This window comes from Populus nigra, chromosome 9 (assembly GCF_951802175.1).
Source record: "Populus nigra chromosome 9, ddPopNigr1.1, whole genome shotgun sequence".
NCBI classification, from domain to species: domain Eukaryota; kingdom Viridiplantae; phylum Streptophyta; class Magnoliopsida; order Malpighiales; family Salicaceae; genus Populus; species Populus nigra.
In genome coordinates this window covers 15,168,341-15,188,653 of record NC_084860.1, presented here as the reverse complement: position 1 = coordinate 15,188,653, position 20,313 = coordinate 15,168,341, and the positions used below count along the sequence as shown (strand labels likewise).

General features: G+C 37.1%; 2 protein-coding genes, 1 long non-coding RNA gene and 1 pseudogene across 4 annotated transcripts; 3 read left to right on the top strand and 1 right to left on the bottom strand.

The window, feature by feature from the left end:
- The first annotated feature begins 1,375 nt into the window (after positions 1 to 1,375).
- On the top strand, positions 1,376 to 12,154 carry LOC133702789 (uncharacterized; annotated as a pseudogene).
- On the top strand, positions 4,998 to 11,329 carry LOC133702648 (uncharacterized). The gene is made up of 2 exons (XR_009843775.1): positions 4,998 to 5,136; positions 10,571 to 11,329. It is a non-coding gene; the product is annotated as an uncharacterized LOC133702648 (long non-coding RNA).
- A 671-nt stretch (positions 12,155 to 12,825) lies between the features above and the next one.
- On the top strand, positions 12,826 to 17,675 carry LOC133703508 (uncharacterized protein At4g38062-like). Of its 2 annotated transcripts, none has more exons than XM_062128086.1 (2): positions 12,826 to 12,994; positions 13,866 to 17,675. In XM_062128086.1, exon 2 carries the CDS (start codon positions 13,898 to 13,900, stop codon positions 17,456 to 17,458), a length of 3,561 nt encoding a protein of 1,186 aa, XP_061984070.1. In that variant the 5' UTR covers positions 12,826 to 12,994; positions 13,866 to 13,897; the 3' UTR covers positions 17,459 to 17,675. The 2 variants fall into 2 exon arrangements, with proteins under 2 accessions (XP_061984070.1, XP_061984071.1); XM_062128087.1 differs by lacking the exon at positions 12,826 to 12,994 and adding an exon at positions 13,460 to 13,724.
- A 708-nt stretch (positions 17,676 to 18,383) lies between these two features.
- Positions 18,384 to 19,532, bottom strand: LOC133703509 (probable histone H2A.1). The gene is made up of 2 exons (XM_062128088.1): positions 19,237 to 19,532; positions 18,384 to 18,869 (listed from the first exon to the last, which is right to left on the bottom strand). Exons 1-2 carry the CDS (start codon positions 19,423 to 19,425, stop codon positions 18,654 to 18,656), a joined length of 405 nt encoding a protein of 134 aa, XP_061984072.1. The 5' UTR covers positions 19,426 to 19,532; the 3' UTR covers positions 18,384 to 18,653.
- Positions 19,533 to 20,313: the final 781 nt, after the last annotated feature.

Sequence of the window (20,313 nt, the reverse complement as noted above, 5' to 3'; positions counted from 1 at the left end):
TGTTAAATAGCAGTCCGAAATGTGGAAGATCAGCATATGATGGGAACTAGAGACCCTCCTCGACTTGGAGTTTGTATTTTACATTTAAAAAGTATTTTTTTTTCAAGTTTTTTTAAAATTAAATATTTTTTTTATGATTTTGCACTGTGTTGATGTTAAAAAAAAATAAAAAATAAAAAATAAAAAAATATTTTAAAGCATTTTTTTTTAAAAAAAACTTTAAAAAACATTCATTACTATAATTCTAAATATTATTTTAGGTCATTTCATCATCCTACCTTACCCGTGACATGAAAATTTTACAGGTTGCGGAAGAAGATGGGGTTCCCTCGGTCAATTGGCCGTCCCTGACTCTCTGCAGCATCTCGGATGGCCGCCCCTTCTCGTGCTCATCTGCATGCAATAAAAAAAAAAAAAAGGGATTAAACGAGGATCAAGACGTTTTTTATTTTTTTACAAGTGTAATTGTATTAAAGGTAAAACTGAACAAAGTATTACGGCATACTCCAAAAAGTACAAAGGTCTATGATCCAGATCTAAATGACCTTAGCCAACAAAAAAACAAAGTAAAAGTAAGAAATCTTAAAAGTCTAAAAAACAGACAATCATAGCAACGACATGGTAATCAGTCTACCGGTTTCTAGAAAATCCAAGATGCAAGATTGATCAATCGATTATTCAAATAAAAAATTATAAATTCAGAAACCTGAGAATCGGTCAACCAGTTTCTAGAAAATCCATAACTAGGCTATCGAGTAAGCAACAATAGCAAACTTGAAAAGTAGAACTCGGATGACAGCAAAAAATGAAAGAGACCTCATGATATTGGAAGACGCCAAATGTACTTGAGATCAAGGGAATTTGATACCTTGGTTCGAACTTCACCAAGCAGGATCGGACAAGGTCAAAAATCTTCTCATTAACATCTTGGTAAGATTGATATAACTGGTGGAAGACCTGGTTATTCTTTTTATATCAGATGAAGTAAATCGTGGCCGAGAATACTAACCTAGCAAGCAGAAGTAAATATTATCATATCATAGTAGGCCAGCCTAGAAAGGTCCTGTTTGCAATAGCACCTCAAACCAAATAGAGAAATGACACTGAAAAAACAGATGGTCATCTGTCTTAACATGCAACCCACAAGTATACATACTGAAAAAATGTTGATCTGAGTGTATAGACTAACGAAAGAAACAAGTCATATGATAAATGAGTATCTCAGTATGTGTCCTGGAAATCAGAGGGGTGATGCATAAGTCTGTGAGCCTCGGGTCTCTAAGAAACTGTCATGTCAAGTCGATAGTAAACCTCCCTCAAGAATGACACCTCCGGACATAGTAATCTGGTAATGTAATGCGAGGAACAAGACGCAATGGCAGATGGTCAAAGTAGGAGAAAAATTAAGGCACTGGCAACTCATTGAAACCATTTTTTTTATATAAAGCAGTTGTGGGGTGAGCAAAAAATTGCTTTCATATCTCCTGAATATAAATTACTCCTTCGCTTCCATATAATTAATATGATTGTTATCATCAGAAAACTGGCGAGGCTACTTGAAGGATGTATCTGTCCGCCATCCTGAGATTTGAGCTTCGAAGTCCATGGCACTTTGTCACGGAGAAAACGAAAAAGTCAAAATATGTCTCCTAAGGATGCAGCCCTTGTTTCTGCTGCAGCATCTACCTTGAATAAGTTTGGTGATGATGGAAGTTTTATGAGCAAAATTCTTGTTAAGCAGAATGAGGATGCTGGTGGTTCTGTTGGTTCCTATACAAACCAAGAGGAGAATGTGGAGTAGTATGTTGGTTAAGGAGACACTAGGTGAAAACCAGTTGGCATCTAAGGCTTTGCAGCTTCGCATGAAAGGAAAGCATGAAGAAGCTGAGAAAGTTATGGTGAGACAATGTTTCCACTTTTACTTACTTTTGTTTCACCCTTAGAATCAAGCTTCAGGAGGTAAATGCACGAACTTTGGAGCAAATTGTAAATGCACGAACTTTTTATTGGCGATTAGCTGGTTTCATTTGCTTTGTTTTATCAGTAAGAGGCTGAGAACATCAAGGCGAAGCAAGGTGCCGGAGAAAATTCTAAAAGACCTCAGATAGTCAGTGGCACAAACAGGTAACTTTACACGTGATTTTCCAATTAAATATGTATGTTTTTTGAGCTTCTATCAAATACTTAAGTTTGCTCAACTTGATTCAGCAACTCCACATGCCATTTGTTTTTCTTATTTTCGAAAATTTGCAATTTATGCTCATCACTTTTACAATGATTTCTCTCGTATTGTTCTTTTCAGATATGCTATTCAAGGTGTTTCTGCGAGAAGAAAGGAGGATGAAGATGCTGATAGGCATCTCGCTCAATGGTCAGGCTGACGATGAATATGATTTTGAAAATGGCCCAAGGAGTAAGCCCCATAAGAAGGGCAGAGACAGTGATCACAAGGTCTCTGAGAAGAATGATCTCGCAAAGCGCATTTTGACTCAGCAAGAACGCTTTCATTTCATCTTTGAGAATCCAAACCGGCCAAAACATCTTGTTGTGTCGATAGCAAACTTCACATATTTGTTGTTGCCTCAGTGGCAGCCTGTTGTGCCAGGTCACTATTTCTAGGAATGCCATAGGTGAACCTTCTGTCATTTCTGCTCTTCACCTGGTTTTTGTCTTTACAGCATGACTCGGCCGCAAGGAATGTTGACAATAATGTGTGGGAAGAAATTCACAATTTCAAGAAATGCCTTATGATGATGTTCTCCAAGCAAGAGAAGGATTTAATGTTTCTTGAAACAGTGATCAGCTTGTCAAAACAAAGGCGCCATTGTTTTATCGAGTGTATTCCTTTGCCTCGAGAAATTGCTAGGCAAGCCCCTCTCTATTTTAAGAAGGGTAGCCTTTTCTTATTAATTTCCTGTTTTTGATGAATCAATTTTTGCTTCCCTTTTTTAGTTTTCTAGATTTTACCGGATTATCTCCAAAGAGGAGAAGAGCTGATCTGCTAGTAACTATTGATTGAGTGCACTTTGATGAATATATAACAGCAGGATTGCCACTGCACTGTAACAATAATGTTCTCTAATATTTAGCAACTTGTTGAAAGTAAATGGGGTCAAAGTGATGAATATATAACAGCAGGAAGAAACCATAATGAAAAGTAATTTATATCCATGCAAGATTTTGTGCATGCTTCTGATATCAACCCAGTAGCTTTCTTTCTGGGAACAATGTCAGCACCAGCCATTCACATATGTAGATGTTGCTCGTATACGAGGACAAATACATGACTTGCGCACTCCTTTACATGTTCACTTGTCCATTCCTAACAAATACTTGCACTAGTTACTTGTAATGTTTTGAATATAAATAGATAGGAAAAGGCTATAGAGCCCTTGGTGGTTTAAAAGTGGGTATAATTAAATGAAGGGTATTGTAGTAATTGTATAAATACATAATATATATAAATAGAAAAAAAAAAAAAAAACAAGAGATCAGAAAATTTAGAGTAAAAACTGACGGGAGAGAGAAGGGAGAAAGAGGAAGAAGAAGAAGAAGAGAAAAGAGGGGAAAATAAGGGAAAAAGAAAAGGAGTTGGAGGAAATAAGTTTAAAGGTAAGGTTTAAGTTGTTAAATGTATAAATTTGTATTATTGAGCTTTTAATTTTGGTTTTGATAAATGTTAGGGTTTTGAAAATTTGTGTTTTGGGTTAATTGATGAATTAAGTTGAATGTTATAGAGTTAATTGTTATGGGTAATTGATTAATGAGTTGATTATGGAAGATTGTGATGATTTTGAGTTATGAATTGTGTAAATGGTGAATGTTGAGTTAGAAATTTGGCAAGAACAGTAGGTAACCTGTGAGAATTCTGAGTTGGAGGTTGAAGATGATGAAAATTCAATTTGGTCCCTCAATTTTGGAAAATTACAGTTTAGTCCCCAAACTTTGGAAAATTTGCAGAATGGTCCCTGGAGCCTATTCCGAGATTCTGAACAGAATAACATATGAATTATGGACAGAATTACTGTATAGATAAGAGAATTTAACACTTTCAATTTGGTCCTCCAATTTGACAAAAATTACAATTTGATCCTAAAAATTTGGTAAAATTCCAGAATGGTCCCTGGAGTATAATGAGATGATCTGGACAGAAATGAGGATGAATTATGGACATAATTTCAGTATATTCATGGATTTATGATAAATTTTAGTTTGGTCCTCCAATTTGACAAAAGTTGCAATTTAACCCTTAAGAATATGATAAATTACAGATTAGTCCCTAGCTGTAATATTACTTTTTTTTCAGATTATTTTGATGAATAATTGAGGGTTATTTAGTGAATTATTACCAATTTTATTAATTGTTTTATTATGGATTAGATTTCGGGAAAACCGTTAAATGTTGGGTTTTTAGGAAAGATAACTAGTTAGTTCAAAAATATATAGGGTTATGGAATACACCCTTAGATAAGTGTATTAAATAGGTTATATATATTCTTTTGAGTCATTCTTAAATATGTCTCCTTTATATTCAGATAATCCTGATATTCTACCGGCGGGACGTCAATAGGATTTTCTTCGATATCAGCTTTGAGTTTTGTTGCTTTTGAGTCAGGTGAGTGGATAATTTTCCATATGCATGAGAAATATTATAAATATTTGATTTGCTAATATGAATTGGATCATGCTTCTTGATAATATATATGTTAATTATTATCCTTGTTTTGATAAAGCATGATCAATTATTGAATCTGAATTCTTGATATGAACCAACATATATTTTGAATTGACTTCTGAATTGATAGCTCCTCATTTGATTGATGTCATGAGTTGAGTTTTGAGATATGAATATGTTTGTTAGATTATGATTATGAACCTATGGTATGTCAGTCAGAATACCCATGCTAACAGGGTAGTGTTAGTCTTTGTGCACATCGTATCTGAACCCTAGTTGGTCGGGGGAGTCACCAACCTGTGTGGACTGATCATCCCACAGTACGGAGCCTCATGCTCATTGCATTTTGATTTTCTGACGAGTTTTACCATATGATCTTCTTGTTATGGCCAATTTGAGAACACTTCCATAAGAACCTAAATCCATACTTGTATATATATTTCTCATTGCTGTATTACCTCGTGTGTGTATATTGGACGTTATCTACTCACTGAGTTGTTGAACTCACCATCTCATTATTTATCCTTTTCAGGCTTATAGCTTGATAGCAGGTCATTTTGTTGGACCTTCAGAACCTGCTCTTTTGGTAGTAATTTGTACCTTTCCTTTATGTCTAGTTAGTGCTCCAAAACTCTGAACTTTTATAAACTTTTGTATTAAGACAATTCAATTATATTATGAAGTTGATTTTGTTATTAATGCTGCGTTGAACTCTGATTGAGTTAGGATAAGTTGTGTGTAAGTTTGGGTTCGCATAGGTATGGAACCTTGGAGGGGAACCTTGCCTATGTGCCGGTCATGGATCCGGGACTCGGGTCGTGACAAACGTGGTATCAGAGCTTTAGGTTAAAGAAACAATAATATAATTAAATTTCATAATAAGTGGAGCATTAGGATCCGTATCGTCTTGTTTGTTGTCTTTGAAATTTTGTATTCTCGTCAAGCATGTCTTCTTTCTTGTGATAGATATGCTTTCTTATAATTTTGTGATAATTATCATGCTATTTGTTCTAGCATGACTTAAATGCTCTCATTTATTAGAAGATATGCCGAGGAATAGATGAATAACTGATACTATTAGAGTAGATGACAATAAAGATGATGTCCCTATTGTACAGTTTAGAAATGTAAGGTATAGGAGGCGGGGTAGTACATCCGCACCTCAATATATTCTTGTTGTTTGCCTTTTTTTGAAGCAAAAAAAAAAAATATTATTTAATATGGGTACAACTCATTTGTTTGTGTCCCTATATTTTTGTCATGAGCTTAGATAAGCAACCAGCTTTATTAAGATCCTCAATTTCAATTGCTACTCCCTTATATGAATTAATATTAGTGAAGTATGTGTATCTGGATTGTGAAATAGAGATTGGAGATAAGATCTTTATGAGAGACTTAAATTTCTTAGATATGGTTGATTTTGATGTGATTTTGGGAATGGATTGGTTGGCAAAGCATAGGGCTTCGGTAAATTATTGGGGTAAGAAAATAATGTTTGATCTAGATAAAGAAGTTGGGTTGGTATTTCAAGGAGATAAGATTGGGTCTCCATCAATTATGTTGTCAGCTATCTCGAGGAAAATGGCTAGAAAAGGGATACAGTGCTACCTAGCATATATAGTGGATGTAGAGAAAGAAGTTCCCCAATTAGACCAAGTCCCTATAGTTAGGGAGTTTATTGATGTCTTTCCCGATGACTTACCTGGATTGCCTCCGTATAGGGAAATTGAGTTTTGTATTGATTTGGTTCCGGATACTGAACCGATATCAATGGCACCATATAGAATGGCACTAGCAGAATTGAGGGAGCTAAAGGAGCAACTGCAGGATTTGTTGGATAAAAAGTTTATTCGACCAAGTGTGTCCCCTTGGGGAGCCCCAGTGTTGTTTGTGAAGAAGAAGGATGGGTCATTGAGGTTGTGTATAGATTATAGGCAACTGAATCGGGTGACAGTTCGAAATAGATACCCACTCCCTCGCATAGATGATTTGTTTGACCAATTGCAGGGAGCTCAATTCTTTTCTAAGATCGATCTTCGATCTGGGTATCATCAGTTGAGGATAAGAGATGAGGACATTTCAAAAACAGCTTTCAGAACTCGGTATGGTCATTATGAGTTCTTAGTGATGTCTTTTGGGTTGACGAATGCACCAGCAGCTTTTATGGATTTGATGAATAGAGTGTTTGGCCAGTTTATTGATCGATTTGTGATAGTTTTTATTGATGATATTTTGGTGTATTCAAGGTCTAGGGAGGAGCATGAGCAGCACTTGAGAATGGTGCTTCAAACTTTGCGAGATCATCAGTTGTATGGCAAGTTCTCAAAGAGTGAGTTTTGGTTGGAGAGTGTAGCATTTCTTGGGCATGTAGTGTCAAGGAATGGGATTGAGGTTGATCCTCAAAAGATTGAGGCAGTTAAGCAGTGGCTTAGGCCTACTTCGGCGACAGAGATAAGAAGTTTCTTAGGGTTGGCCGGCTATTATCGGAGGTTTGTGGAGAACTTTTCTCGGATTTCTGCACCATTGACTAAGTTAACGCAGAAAAATGTTAAGTTTCAGTGGTCTGAAGCTTGTGAGAAAAGTTTCTTAGAGTTGAAAGAGAGATTGACTACATCGCCTATTCTGGCAGTACCATCTGGTTCTGGTGGTTACACAGTGTATTGTGATGCTTCGAGAGTGGGGTTAGGATGTGTTCTAATGCAGCATGGCAAGGTTATTGCCTATGCTTCACGGCAGCTGAAGAAACATGAACAGAACTATCCTACACATGATTTAGAGATGGCGGCTGTAATTTTTGCCTTGAAGATTTGGAGATACTACTTGTATGGTGAAACTTGTGAGATCTTCACAGATCACAAGAGTTTGAAATATATCTTTCAGCAGAGAGATCTAAACCTGAGGCAGAGGAGATGGATGGAACTGCTGAAGGATTATGATTGTACCATACATTACCACCCAGGTAAGGCAAATGTAGTTGCCGATGCTTTGATTAGAAAATCATCAGGGAGCTTAGCTCATATTCAGGAGGTACGAAGACCTCTGATTAGGGAGCTGCATGAGTTGGTGGATGAAGGAGTCAGATTTGATCTTAGTGAAGCTGGAGCAATGGTTGCTCATTTTCAGGTTAAGTCAGATTTGTTTGATAAGATAAAAGCAGCTCAGAAGAAAGATGATTCACTACTCAGGATTAGAAATGAGGTTGAGCAGGGTAAAGCTGCAGGTTTTGTGATAGGTGATGATGATGTGCTGAGATATAGGGATAGACTTTGTGTACCTGATGTAGATGATCTGAGGAGAGAATTGATGGTAGAGGCACATCAGACAGTTTACACAATGCATCCAGGTTCCACCAAGATGTATAAAGACCTTAAGGTGTGTTATTGGTGGAATAGGATGAAAGCTGATGTAGCAGATTTTATTTCTAGGTGTTTGACCTGTCAGAGGGTAAAGGGTGAACACCAAAAACCTCCTGGATTGTTGCAACCATTGTTGATTCCAGAATGGAAGTGGGAAAGGATCACAATGGACTTTGTGACAGGATTGCCTAGGAGTCAGGAGGGTTATGATTCAATATGGGTGATTGTTGACAGGTTGACAAAATCAGCCCATTTTCTGCCAGTTAAGATTACGTATGGATATGCAAAGTTGGCGGAATTGTTTATTAGTGAGATTGTACGGTTGCATGGAGTGCCAATCTCAATAGTGTCTGATAGAGGTCCACAGTTTACATCGCGGTTTTGGGTGAAATTCCAAGAAGCTATGGGTACTAAAGTGCAGTTGAGTACAGCTTTTCACCCTCAGACAGATGGTCAATCTGAGAGGACTATTCAGATCTTGGAGGATATGTTGAGGGCTTGTGTCATGGATTTTGGAGTTGGTTGGAGTAAGTTCCTACCATTAGTGGAATTTGCTTACAACAACAGTTATCAGGCTAGCATAGAGATGGCACCTTATGAGGCTTTGTATGGTCGGAAGTGTAGATCACCGGTTTGTTGGTTTGAGGTTGGTGAGAAGAGGCTAATGGGACCGGAGTTGATTCAGATTACCTCAGAGAAGATAGAGGTAATTAGAAAGAAGCTTCAAACAGCTCAGAGTAGACAGAAAAGTTACGCGGATAGAAGAAGGCGTGACTTAGAGTTTTCAGTGGGTGATTGTGTGTTCTTAAAAGTATCACCGACAAAAGGAGTATTCAGGTTTGGGAAGAAAGGCAAGTTGAGTCCTCGATTCATTGGACCGTATGAGATTCTGGAGAGAGTTGGGGTGGTTGCTTATAGGTTAGCATTACCACCAAACTTGTCTGCTATTCATCCGGTATTTCATGTTTCCATGCTAAGGAAGTATATGTCAGATCCATCGCATGTATTAGAGGTTTATCCCATTGAATTGAGGGATGATATGGTTTATGAGGTGCAACCAGAAGCTATAGTCGACCGACAAGTGAGGAAGCTTAGGTCGAAGGATATAGCTTCAGTGAAAGTGAAATGGAAAGGTCATTCACGTGAGGAAGCGACCTGGGAGCTCGAGGATAAGATGCGTGAGGAGTATCCTCATCTTTTCGATAATCTCGGTAAGTATTCAATTTTTTTTTATTAAGTTTCGAGGACGAAACTTTTATAAGGTGGGGAGATTGTAATGTTTTGAATATAAATAGATAGGAAAAGGCTATAGAGCCCTTGGTGGTTTAGAAGTGGGTATAATTAAATGAAGGGTATTGTAGTAATTGTATAAATACATAATATATATAAATAGAAAAAAAAAAAAAAACAAGAGATCAGAAAATTTAGAGTAAAAACTGACGGGAGAGAGAAGGGAGAAAGAGGAAGAAGAAGAAGAAGAGAAAAGAGGGGAAAATAAGGGAAAAAGAAAAGGAGTTGGAGGAAATAAGTTTAAAGGTAAGGTTTAAGTTGTTAAATGTATAAATTTGTATTATTGAGCTTTTAATTTTGGTTTTGATAAATGTTAGGGTTTTGAAAATTTGTGTTTTGGGTTAATTGATGAATTAAGTTGAATGTTATAGAGTTAATTGTTATGGGTAATTGATTAATGAGTTGATTATGGAAGATTGTGATGATTTTGAGTTATGAATTGTGTAAATGGTGAATGTTGAGTTAGAAATTTGGCAAGAACAGTAGGTAACCTGTGAGAATTCTGAGTTGGAGGTTGAAGATGATGAAAATTCAATTTGGTCCCTCAATTTTGGAAAATTACAGTTTAGTCCCCAAACTTTGGAAAATTTGCAGAATGGTCCCTGGAGCCTATTCCGAGATTCTGAACAGAATAACATATGAATTATGGACAGAATTACTGTATAGATAAGAGAATTTAACACTTTCAATTTGGTCCTCCAATTTGACAAAAATTACAATTTGATCCTAAAAATTTGGTAAAATTCCAGAATGGTCCCTGGAGTATAATGAGATGATCTGGACAGAAATGAGGATGAATTATGGACATAATTTCAGTATATTCATGGATTTATGATAAATTTTAGTTTGGTCCTCCAATTTGACAAAAGTTGCAATTTAACCCTTAAGAATATGATAAATTACAGATTAGTCCCTAGCTGTAATATTACTTTTTTTTCAGATTATTTTGATGAATAATTGAGGGTTATTTAGTGAATTATTACCAATTTTATTAATTGTTTTATTATGGATTAGATTTCGGGAAAACCGTTAAATGTTGGGTTTTTAGGAAAGATAACTAGTTAGTTCAAAAATATATAGGGTTATGGAATACACCCTTAGATAAGTGTATTAAATAGGTTATATATATTCTTTTGAGTCATTCTTAAATATGTCTCCTTTATATTCAGATAATCCTGATATTCTACCGGCGGGACGTCAATAGGATTTTCTTCGATATCAGCTTTGAGTTTTGTTGCTTTTGAGTCAGGTGAGTGGATAATTTTCCATATGCATGAGAAATATTATAAATATTTGATTTGCTAATATGAATTGGATCATGCTTCTTGATAATATATATGTTAATTATTATCCTTGTTTTGATAAAGCATGATCAATTATTGAATCTGAATTCTTGATATGAACCAACATATATTTTGAATTGACTTCTGAATTGATAGCTCCTCATTTGATTGATGTCATGAGTTGAGTTTTGAGATATGAATATGTTTGTTAGATTATGATTATGAACCTATGGTATGTCAGTCAGAATACCCATGCTAACAGGGTAGTGTTAGTCTTTGTGCACATCGTATCTGAACCCTAGTTGGTCGGGGGAGTCACCAACCTGTGTGGACTGATCATCCCACAGTACGGAGCCTCATGCTCATTGCATTTTGATTTTCTGACGAGTTTTACCATATGATCTTCTTGTTATGGCCAATTTGAGAACACTTCCATAAGAACCTAAATCCATACTTGTATATATATTTCTCATTGCTGTATTACCTCGTGTGTGTATATTGGACGTTATCTACTCACTGAGTTGTTGAACTCACCATCTCATTATTTATCCTTTTCAGGCTTATAGCTTGATAGCAGGTCATTTTGTTGGACCTTCAGAACCTGCTCTTTTGGTAGTAATTTGTACATTTCCTTTATGTCTAGTTAGTGCTCCAAAACTCTGAACTTTTATAAACTTTTGTATTAAGACAATTCAATTATATTATGAAGTTGATTTTGTTATTAATGCTGCGTTGAACTCTGATTGAGTTAGGATAAGTTGTGTGTAAGTTTGGGTTCGCATAGGTATGGAACCTTGGAGGGGAACCTTGCCTATGTGCCGGTCATGGATCCGGGACTCGGGTCGTGACATTACTGAAGTTCATTTCAGGCAATTCATGAAGCTGAAGATGAGTGGAGTCAACACAACACAAAGAAGCTCACTGATACAAGTGAGAAAGGACTTCGTGGTTCAATCCCCAAAGACTTCCCTTACTTCCATGTTGAATTTGGTCTACATAGGGGGTTTGTCCATGATATCGATGACAAGAAAAACTTTAAAAGCAGCCTTGGTAATGTTATGAGAGGAATGTTGCATCTACCTGAGGAAGACATGTACCGACGCCAGAGGCATGGACCGATGGAGGCACAAAAACTGGCAGTTGCACAAAAACTATTTTTCTGGCAAATAGCTTTTAGATAGCCTCACTCTTTTTGAACTTCTGTATTCAAGAGCTCTTTGGATGGGGCCCTGCTTCTAAACTGGGATGCAAAAAATTTGCGAAGACAACTCTATAGAAACAAGCATTTGATAGTCCAACAGCTTAGATAGCCAATCTTGAAGCTAAAATTCAGGACAAGAAGGGTTTCCCACCAGCAGTTGATTTTTTTGTTGGAAAAATAGCTAGAAGATGGCAACACTTCTGCTAATTTTCAACATCTCTGAACTTCTGATTGGGCTGGCTTTGAAAATGCCGTGGCAAGGTCCTTGTATTCACACAATGCTTTCTTCCCATTTTGCTGTGGATGGTCGTGCTGTAGATAGCCTTATTTGTAAATCTGGAAGTTTTTGTAGCTGCAAAATCAACTTCGACTGGTAATAGTATGTGAGATGCCGTGTTCATCAACATAGATATAAATTTATGATTCACCAAGAAGTTACAGATGACAATAAAAATTCTGTTTCATTAGCTCATATTACTGTATCTTTTGGTTATTAATTCGATCGTATCAGTTCTAACTATATTCTTTTGTATTTTCAAATGAAGATAATTGCTTCATTGTTTTGCATTTGAACTGGAAAAAATCATTGCTTTAAAATATCAATCCAGACTTCTTTGATTTAAGAGAGGAAGAGAAGAGGGTTGCGCAACTTAGTGACTAATTTGTTTTGTTAATCTAATTAATAATAATTCAAATAATTTATTGTTTTGTATTTTATTTCTGGAAAACTAAAAATAATTTTTAATTCATTTTAAATAATATAAATAAATATAAGTAATTTTTTTACTATTTTAAAATTTTATTTTATTTTATAAATAATTTTAATATCTCTGAAAATAATTTATTGATTTACCACTGTGTCCCGCTATAAAAATTATGAAAGAAATTCCCAGCAAATAAAACCTCTGAAGCCAAGCCCAACTCAATATAGTAGGCCCACGTTACAAGCCCAACGAACCTCCCACACCGTTAAAATCGAAACCCTGACGCCGTGTGAGTCGATTTCGATTTCAAATCAAATACCCCTCCCTCTCAACGGCTATCTCTTGCACACTTTCTCTATTTGCTTTCATCTTCTAATCTCAATCTTTCTCTCTACAACCCAACAAAATCGCAACAAACTCTCTTTCTTACATGGATAAATCTCTAACAACAATAAACCCAAACCCATAACGACGACGACAACCAGGTATGTTTTTTTTGCTGGGTCGTCTCTCTTATTATTGCTTGTTCAAGTGTCAAAAGAATCACCAAGCAGTGAGGTTTCTTAATCTCTCGAATCTTTAGCTTTCACACGTCTTTTTTCGTTACAAGTCATTTTAAGTTAGCCCTTTGTTTTGTTTCCTTCTTTCTGGGCCTCTCTGCATTTTGCCGGGACTTTAATGATTTATTTATTTGAATGCGGGGTTCTTAACAAGACTACACAGTGACTTAAGTTAGCCATTGTGAAATCCTGACAGAAAATGAGATCTAAAGGCCTTTTCTTTTGGATTTCCATGTTTTTGACAATAAGATACATATTATGGTCTTTTATTGGATGCAAAAACGGAAAAGAAATAGACTTTTTAGATTTTAATGATAATAATAATTTTTAGTCTTTGTTTAATCTTGGGAGAAAAAACATGGGAAATCTTATTAAAATTGGTATCCAAATCTTTGGTTATTTTGGGTTTTATTTGATTTCTTATGATCTGGAAACTGAAGATTGGCCTTGCTCGTTGACATGTAGGTTCTTCATAATACAAGAGGGACAGTAAAAAGGGTTTGTGGTCTTAAGGATTTTAATCACTTTTTTAATGGTGGTGGTTTATGCTGTCCATCTGTTCTTAATTAGACCTGGAAAAGGGATGCAATGCTCTTTTGGGAAGAAAAAAATAGCACCATAGGAATTATTATGCTGTTGCCCAGTATTTGATTTGGTTAGTTGGATTTGAACCTCTTGACATATCCACAATGTGATCTTCAATATATATCTATTTGTGGTACTGTGTTCTCCATTGACATAATTGCTCTTAAATCAACTTCAATTTGTCATCTGAAAGATTTTTGCTTGTGAACAGGTGAGATTTGTTTCTTTTAAACTTGAGAGGAAATGGGTGAAGAGTTTGATGAAGCGAAAGTTGAGATTGAGAAGCTCAAAGCAGATTTGAAACTCAAAGCAGAATTGGCTGACAACCTGAGGAAAGCTCATGGTGAACAGCTTATCCGAACTCAAGAAGCATGTTCTAAGATTGAGAAACTGGCACGAGAATCAAATGGAAAGGAAGAGGAGATCTCCAAGGTGAAGCGGATGTGTGAAGATTTGCAATGCAGTTTGAATGAAAAAGAGTCCGTTATCAGACGTCTAAGCACTGCAAATGATAAGCTTAGAGTTGATTGCGGTGAGAAGTATAAAAAATGGGAGGAGGAGAAAAGGGCGATAGTGTTGGCACTAGATGAGGCAAATGAGAAGAACATAGATCAAGAGCAAAAGATTAACGTGTTTATGGCAGAAATTGAAGGTCTCAAGGGGCTTCTATCGGCTTCTCAGAAGAAATGCTTGGAAGCAGAGAAAAATGCCAAAGCATCCAAAGAGATGAGGAAAAGGGATGCTATGCTACTCAAGTTAGAGGAGGAGAGCATGAAAGTAGAAAATCAGCTAAAATGGAAGAAAGAACAGTTCAGCCATCTAGAAGAAGCACATGAAAAGCTCCGAGATCAGTTCAGGGAAAGCAAGAAAGAGTGGGAGATGGAGAAGTCCACATTGATTGACGAAATTTGCTCACTGCAGTCACGCTTAGATTCTCAGACCAGAATCTTAGAAGATCTTGAAAGACGGTTCAAGATGTGCAATGAAGCCTTAGCTCGTGAAGAAAGCAGGAGAAATCATCTGGAAGTTGAGGTTTCTGAATTTAAAGCACGCTTTGAGAATGTTTTCACTGAGTGTCAGGATGCAAAGTCACAACTAGAATGCTTGGCCACTCAGAGGGACAGAGAAATTGCAGCTCTGAGACATTCTTTGGCTACAAAGGAGACATTTTACAAAGAAATCGAGTACAAAGCAGGGAGGCTAGAGAAAGAAAATCAGGAGTTGCTGGTGTACCTTAAAGAACTTCAGGAGGCTGGGATTCGGGAAACGGGAAATTCTTCTTCTTTGGCAAAAATGCGAAACAAACTCAAGAGTTTGGAGCAGATGCACAAAAATTGTTCTTCAAATCTTAGAGCTAAAGAAGCTGAATGGAGCTTTCAACTGGAGAAATTGACTGAAGAGCTGGATAATTACAGGACTGCACTAGAGAGCAAAGAAACAACAGTAGAAGAACTTGGGATAGAATTGGAAATTTGTCACTCTCTGATATTGCAGTTGAAGATGCAGAATGAGGAGGCTTCGACAATGCTACTGGTGTTGAAATCAGGTATAACTGAGGCTCAGATGAACATTGAGAATGCTGATACTGAGGCAAGACTTCGTGACAAAGAAAGGGGAGAAAATGTCTCTCTCTTGATGAGGCAGCTGGAGACAAAGAACACTGCTCTGGCTAAAGTGATGACAGATTTCGAGGATGAACGTCAAAAGGTTGCATCTTTATTGAAGAGAATTGAGGACCTGGATCTTGTTGAAGACCAACGACTACTGTTGCAGAAAGAGCTTGAAAGATACAAAGAATTGCTTGAGGAATCGTCCAGAAGTCAACTTTGCTTCAAGAAGCAAGCTTTGCAGACAGAAACTGACTTGAAAGATAAACTTAAGGCAGTTTGTGATGACTTGGACGTGGCAAACTCAGAATTAGCCAAAGAACATCAGAAGTTAGTATCTTTGTCAAGGAAAGCCAAGGCCTTGGATCTTATAGAAGAGAAGTGTCTCTTGATGCAGAAAGAGTTGGAGAAGTACAAGGAAGCGCTTGAGCAGTCATCTAGGCATCAACGTTGCCTAGAAAAGCAAGCTTTGCAGATTGAAAACGATTCGAAAGAGAAATTCAGAGAAGTTTGTGATGCATTCGACATGGCCAGTTCTGAATTGGCGGAACATCATGAGAAGGTGGAATGTTTTTCTAGGAGGGTTGATCACTTAGAACTGGTTGAAGAGCAACGGCTCCTGATGAAGAAAGAGCTTGAGAGGTATAAGGAAATGGTTAAGCAATCATCGAGTAAGCAGCTTCTCATAGAAAAGAAAGCTTTGGATGTGGAAACCGACTTAAAGAAGAAACTACGAGAAGTTTATGATGCGTTGGACACTGCAAATGCTGAATTAGCTAAAGAAAACGAGAACACAGCTGCTTTGTTGAGAAGGGTTCAATCTCTTGATCATATTGAAGAGCAGAACCTCCAGATGCAAAAAGAACTCAAGAAATACAAAGAAATGCTCGAGGAGTCATCCAGGTGCCAACACCGATTGGAAAAGCAAGCTCTCCAGAAGGAAAAAGTCTTGAAAGAGAAACTTCAAGAAGTTTGTGATGCCTTAGACAGATTGAAATCTGATTTTGCAGCTAAAATTTACGAAGGACATGCTCTGGAATTTGAATTGTGGATGTGGAAAACTATTGCTCATCGTTTAAAAGATGATCTTGAAGAAAGCCAGTTGTTGCGCAAAGACATAGAAGCTTCTCTTCTATCACAAGTAGAAGTTGAGGAAACCATCAAGCAGGAGAAAGATGACCTTGCCCGTCTATTAAAAGCAAGGGACAGTAGAATAGATAGCATGCAGCATCAGATTGATTTCTTTGAGAAAGAGCTTAAAACAAGAGAGTCAGCTGCAGCCACTTCTGCAAAGGAGACAGTAATGTCCTTTGAATCAGAGAAAGAGGGTTTTCTACGAACCATGAGAGAGAAGGACAAAATTTTAGATGATCTGCAGAAAGAGGTTGGGTGGCTGGAGCAAGAATCGCTGAAAAGAGAACTTGAAGTTTCAGTGGTGACACTGGTAGAGGCTGAAAGGAAATTTGATCTTGAAAAGGAACATTTTATCCAGCTCATGGAAGAGAAAGATCAAAGAATAGACGACCTCTTGCAATGTGTAAGGTCGAGGGAACAAAAATTTAATGGCTCGTTGATCTCTTTCTCTTTGGAGCTTGCTGAGAAACAGGCTGAGATTGGTTTGGTCCATGAGGCCTGGGAGAAGATTGCTTCAGCCGAGATTCTGGCCCAACTGGAAATTGAAGAGAAGAAAATGATGTTAATGGAGCTGGAGGATGACATCTTTTCTGTACAAAAGAAACTGGAATTGCAGGAAAAATCACTCTCGGAATCGAAACACAAGGCAATAGAAATTGAAGCTGAACTAGAAGAAAAACTGCTGGAAATGAAGAAATTAGAGAATCTAATGGAGACGAAGCTGAGAATGTCAGAAGCCTCGGTTGATGAGCTGAAAAAAGGGAACAAAAGTTTGGCTGAAAATGTAATGAAGTTGTCATCAGAAAGGGACAATTTGTTTGGCTTTTTCACGGGACTTGGTGAGAGAATCAGCCAGTTCTCCAATGAGGACATGCAATTGATGGGAACCTTGGCATGCATGGTGCAGTCATTTGACAATAGTGGATCATCTAGTCCCATGTTGAAGTGTGATACTGAGCTTTTCAATGCTGTGAAGGAGAATGTCAATACTTGTCCTTCACCAACAATAAAGAGACTTCAGTCTGTTCTTGAGGAGAGAGCACCATTTAGAGAGCTCAACTAGCTACAACTGGGAAAGAGTTATTAATATAGCTTGCAATATGCTAGGGTGATTCTTCCTTTAACATGTCTTACTGCTTGCTATTACCATGCGATTTTCAAGCACGTATTCTGCTTGCGCTATGTATATTAGTATATATGATGTGCACGTTTTAGCAATTTGTTGTGCTAAGAGAATTTGCCACAGATTCAGATTGATTTAACTAACATTTTCTATGCAACCACTGTCCCTTGGTCTTGTCATTTTTTTTACTTCATGTATTGTTGTTATACATGCATTTCTTTTCTAGCACCACACCTAGCGCTCACAAACTCAAACAGGCCTAAATGTTTCCAACAGTGATTGAAGCTTCTCTGAAATATATCAATTAAAAAGAAACTACGCGAGCTAAAAGACAATCATTCATTAGCTCCTCACAATACAAACGGAAAAACAGTCTTGATGTAAACAAGCAAGGGAGGACCAGTCTTCCGTCAGTGACAAATTAAGACGGAAGCAACTTGGCGAGTCAACATCCATGTTCTTGGTATAAACCACTCCAATGTATTCCTGAGTTTGCTGTAATAACCATTCTAATCATGGCCTATCTATTAACAGACTCGTAGTCATCTCTTGTAAATTCCACTCGATACCAATCATATACCATCAGGACACCGCTCCTAAGCACTTGCATAGACTGTATTATCACACATATTGGTGGCCCAACAATCCTGTCAATTTCTACACCTAGAAAAGCAATAAACCCAGGAACCATATCAAGCTTCGACAAGAAATTGATGCAAATCTAACACTAAAGATCCTTCAGCCGCTTCAAAACGCAAGCGTCAAAATCAACAACCTATCCTCTCGCTCTAAACTCCAATTGGAAGACAACACTCCACACCCACTGCCTGCCTCACATCCCATCTCATTCGGAACAATAATTAGATGATGCAATCAAATAAGGATAGATTCAAGTCGTGCATTAAATGCCATTACATAGAAAAAAAATATTTCCCACCATAACATGAGCACAAAGATGATGATCAATTTATATTCACATCATTAATTGTAAAACCCTAACTACTACAACTACCCTTACATGAACACAGCCTCAAGTCCTAAAATCTGAAGAAAAATTGAAGCTAAAAGACTTAAAATATCACAGTGAAGTCACAGTGACTGAAAATACACTTCCTTTAAATCTCTTCCTTCACATTTAACTGTCATCATCAGCTGAGGCCTTGGACGAGCCACCAGTCTTCTTTGGGAGGAGAAGGTTGTGGATGTTAGGCATCACACCCCCGTTAGCAATTGTAACATCACCAAGAAGCTTGCTTAGCTCTTCATCATTCCTCACTGCTAGCTGGATGTGGCGTGGCACAATACGGGTCTTCTTGTTGTCTCTTGCTGCATTTCCAGCCAATTCAAGTACCTGACAGCACAACATACACAGGACCCATCAAACACCAAACCAATTGATAAGATTAACTTCCCTTGATTTAGGCTTTGAAACAAAAATTCAAAAATCTCAGATTCAGACATGGAAATTTAAGAACATCAAAATTGACTCAGGAACAAGTTCAAACCCTAGATTCCAAAAAAACCAATAAGCGAAATCACAGACTAGCCACGGCCACATCTTCAAAAACACAATTAACAGGATAATTTCCGAGAACAAGAAGATAATTCCCAAAAAACGATCAAGATAACCCAAAAAAAAAAAGAACCCTAGATTCACAAAATCGTAGCAAAACGCTTCGAAGAGAGAAGATTAAAGAAAAAAGTTGAGGCATTATTACCTCAGCAGCAAGATATTCAAGTACAGCAGCGAGGTAGACAGGAGCGCCGGCGCCAACACGCTCAGCATACTTGCCGGCCTTCAAGAATCTAGCAATACGACCCACCGGAAACTGCAGACCGGCCTTGCTACTCCTTGATGTAGCCTTCTTTGCTGTTCCAGATCCTAGGGTTTTGCCTCTGCCAGCCATTGATTGACTCTTTTCGAACAAATAGTCGAAACGAAATGTTGAGAGAGTATTTCTTTTGGGAGAGGATAGATAAATGATGAGAGAGGAAATCTGAAGAGGGAATGGGTGTTTTGGGGTTTATATAGGAGAAGAGAAAATCGGGGTGGCCAATGAGAGAGGAGTACGCGGATCGATATCTGTGGCCGTTGGATTGGAAGTGGAAGGACGGTGGAGATGCTGTAAACTTCTTGGTTTTGTTATGGGAAATTTTCGTTGGGATTGCGGATTGGTGGATCGACTGAAATGGGGTTTTGAAAGTAGCTTTTGGTTATTGCAATACATATAAATAAAATTGTGATTGATAACGTTGTATAAAATAAAACGATTATTTTTATATTTTATTTGGACGAGGGTGTGTGTGTGTGTGTGTCTATATATATATATATATAATTATTTTACTTTTTGTTTGAATTATTATTAAACAAATAATTAGATATTATTTTTTTAATTTATTTTACATTAAATGTTAAAATTAATAATAGTATAATAACTCTTGTTATAAAACTTGGATTGGTCTAGCGAGTCGACCCAGAACCTTGATAACCTGGGGTTTTAAACCAATTTGGATTTCAAAAAAAATAAAGGAATGATTGATCGAGTCTGAACCGATCAAAAACCCAAGTAAACTCGAGACTCTATCAAAACCTAAATAAAAAACTTGTTGACTTTTCTTTTGAAAAACTGTCATTTCGATCCTTTAAGAAAAATTGGAACAGTTTCGGGTTGATCTAGCCGACCTATAGCTCGAGCATTACCTCAAGTTGGATTTTAAAACTATAATAATAATCACGTTTATTGTTAAATGCCTTAGTTGAATAAGTTTGAAATTAAGAGTTTTTGCATGGATAT

Bases quoted from the DNA above. Each gene is read 5' to 3' on its own strand.
- LOC133703509 (XM_062128088.1), bottom strand. From the start codon at position 19,425: ATGGCTGGCAGAGGCAAAACCCTAGGATCTGGAACAGCAAAGAAGGCT. The intron at 18,870-19,236 runs GTAATAATGCCT...TTGTGCTGTCAG, and splicing joins TTGAATATCTTGCTGCTGAG to GTACTTGAATTGGCTGGAAA.
- LOC133703508 (XM_062128086.1), top strand. From the start codon at position 13,898: ATGGGTGAAGAGTTTGATGAAGCGAAAGTTGAGATTGAGAAGCTCAAA.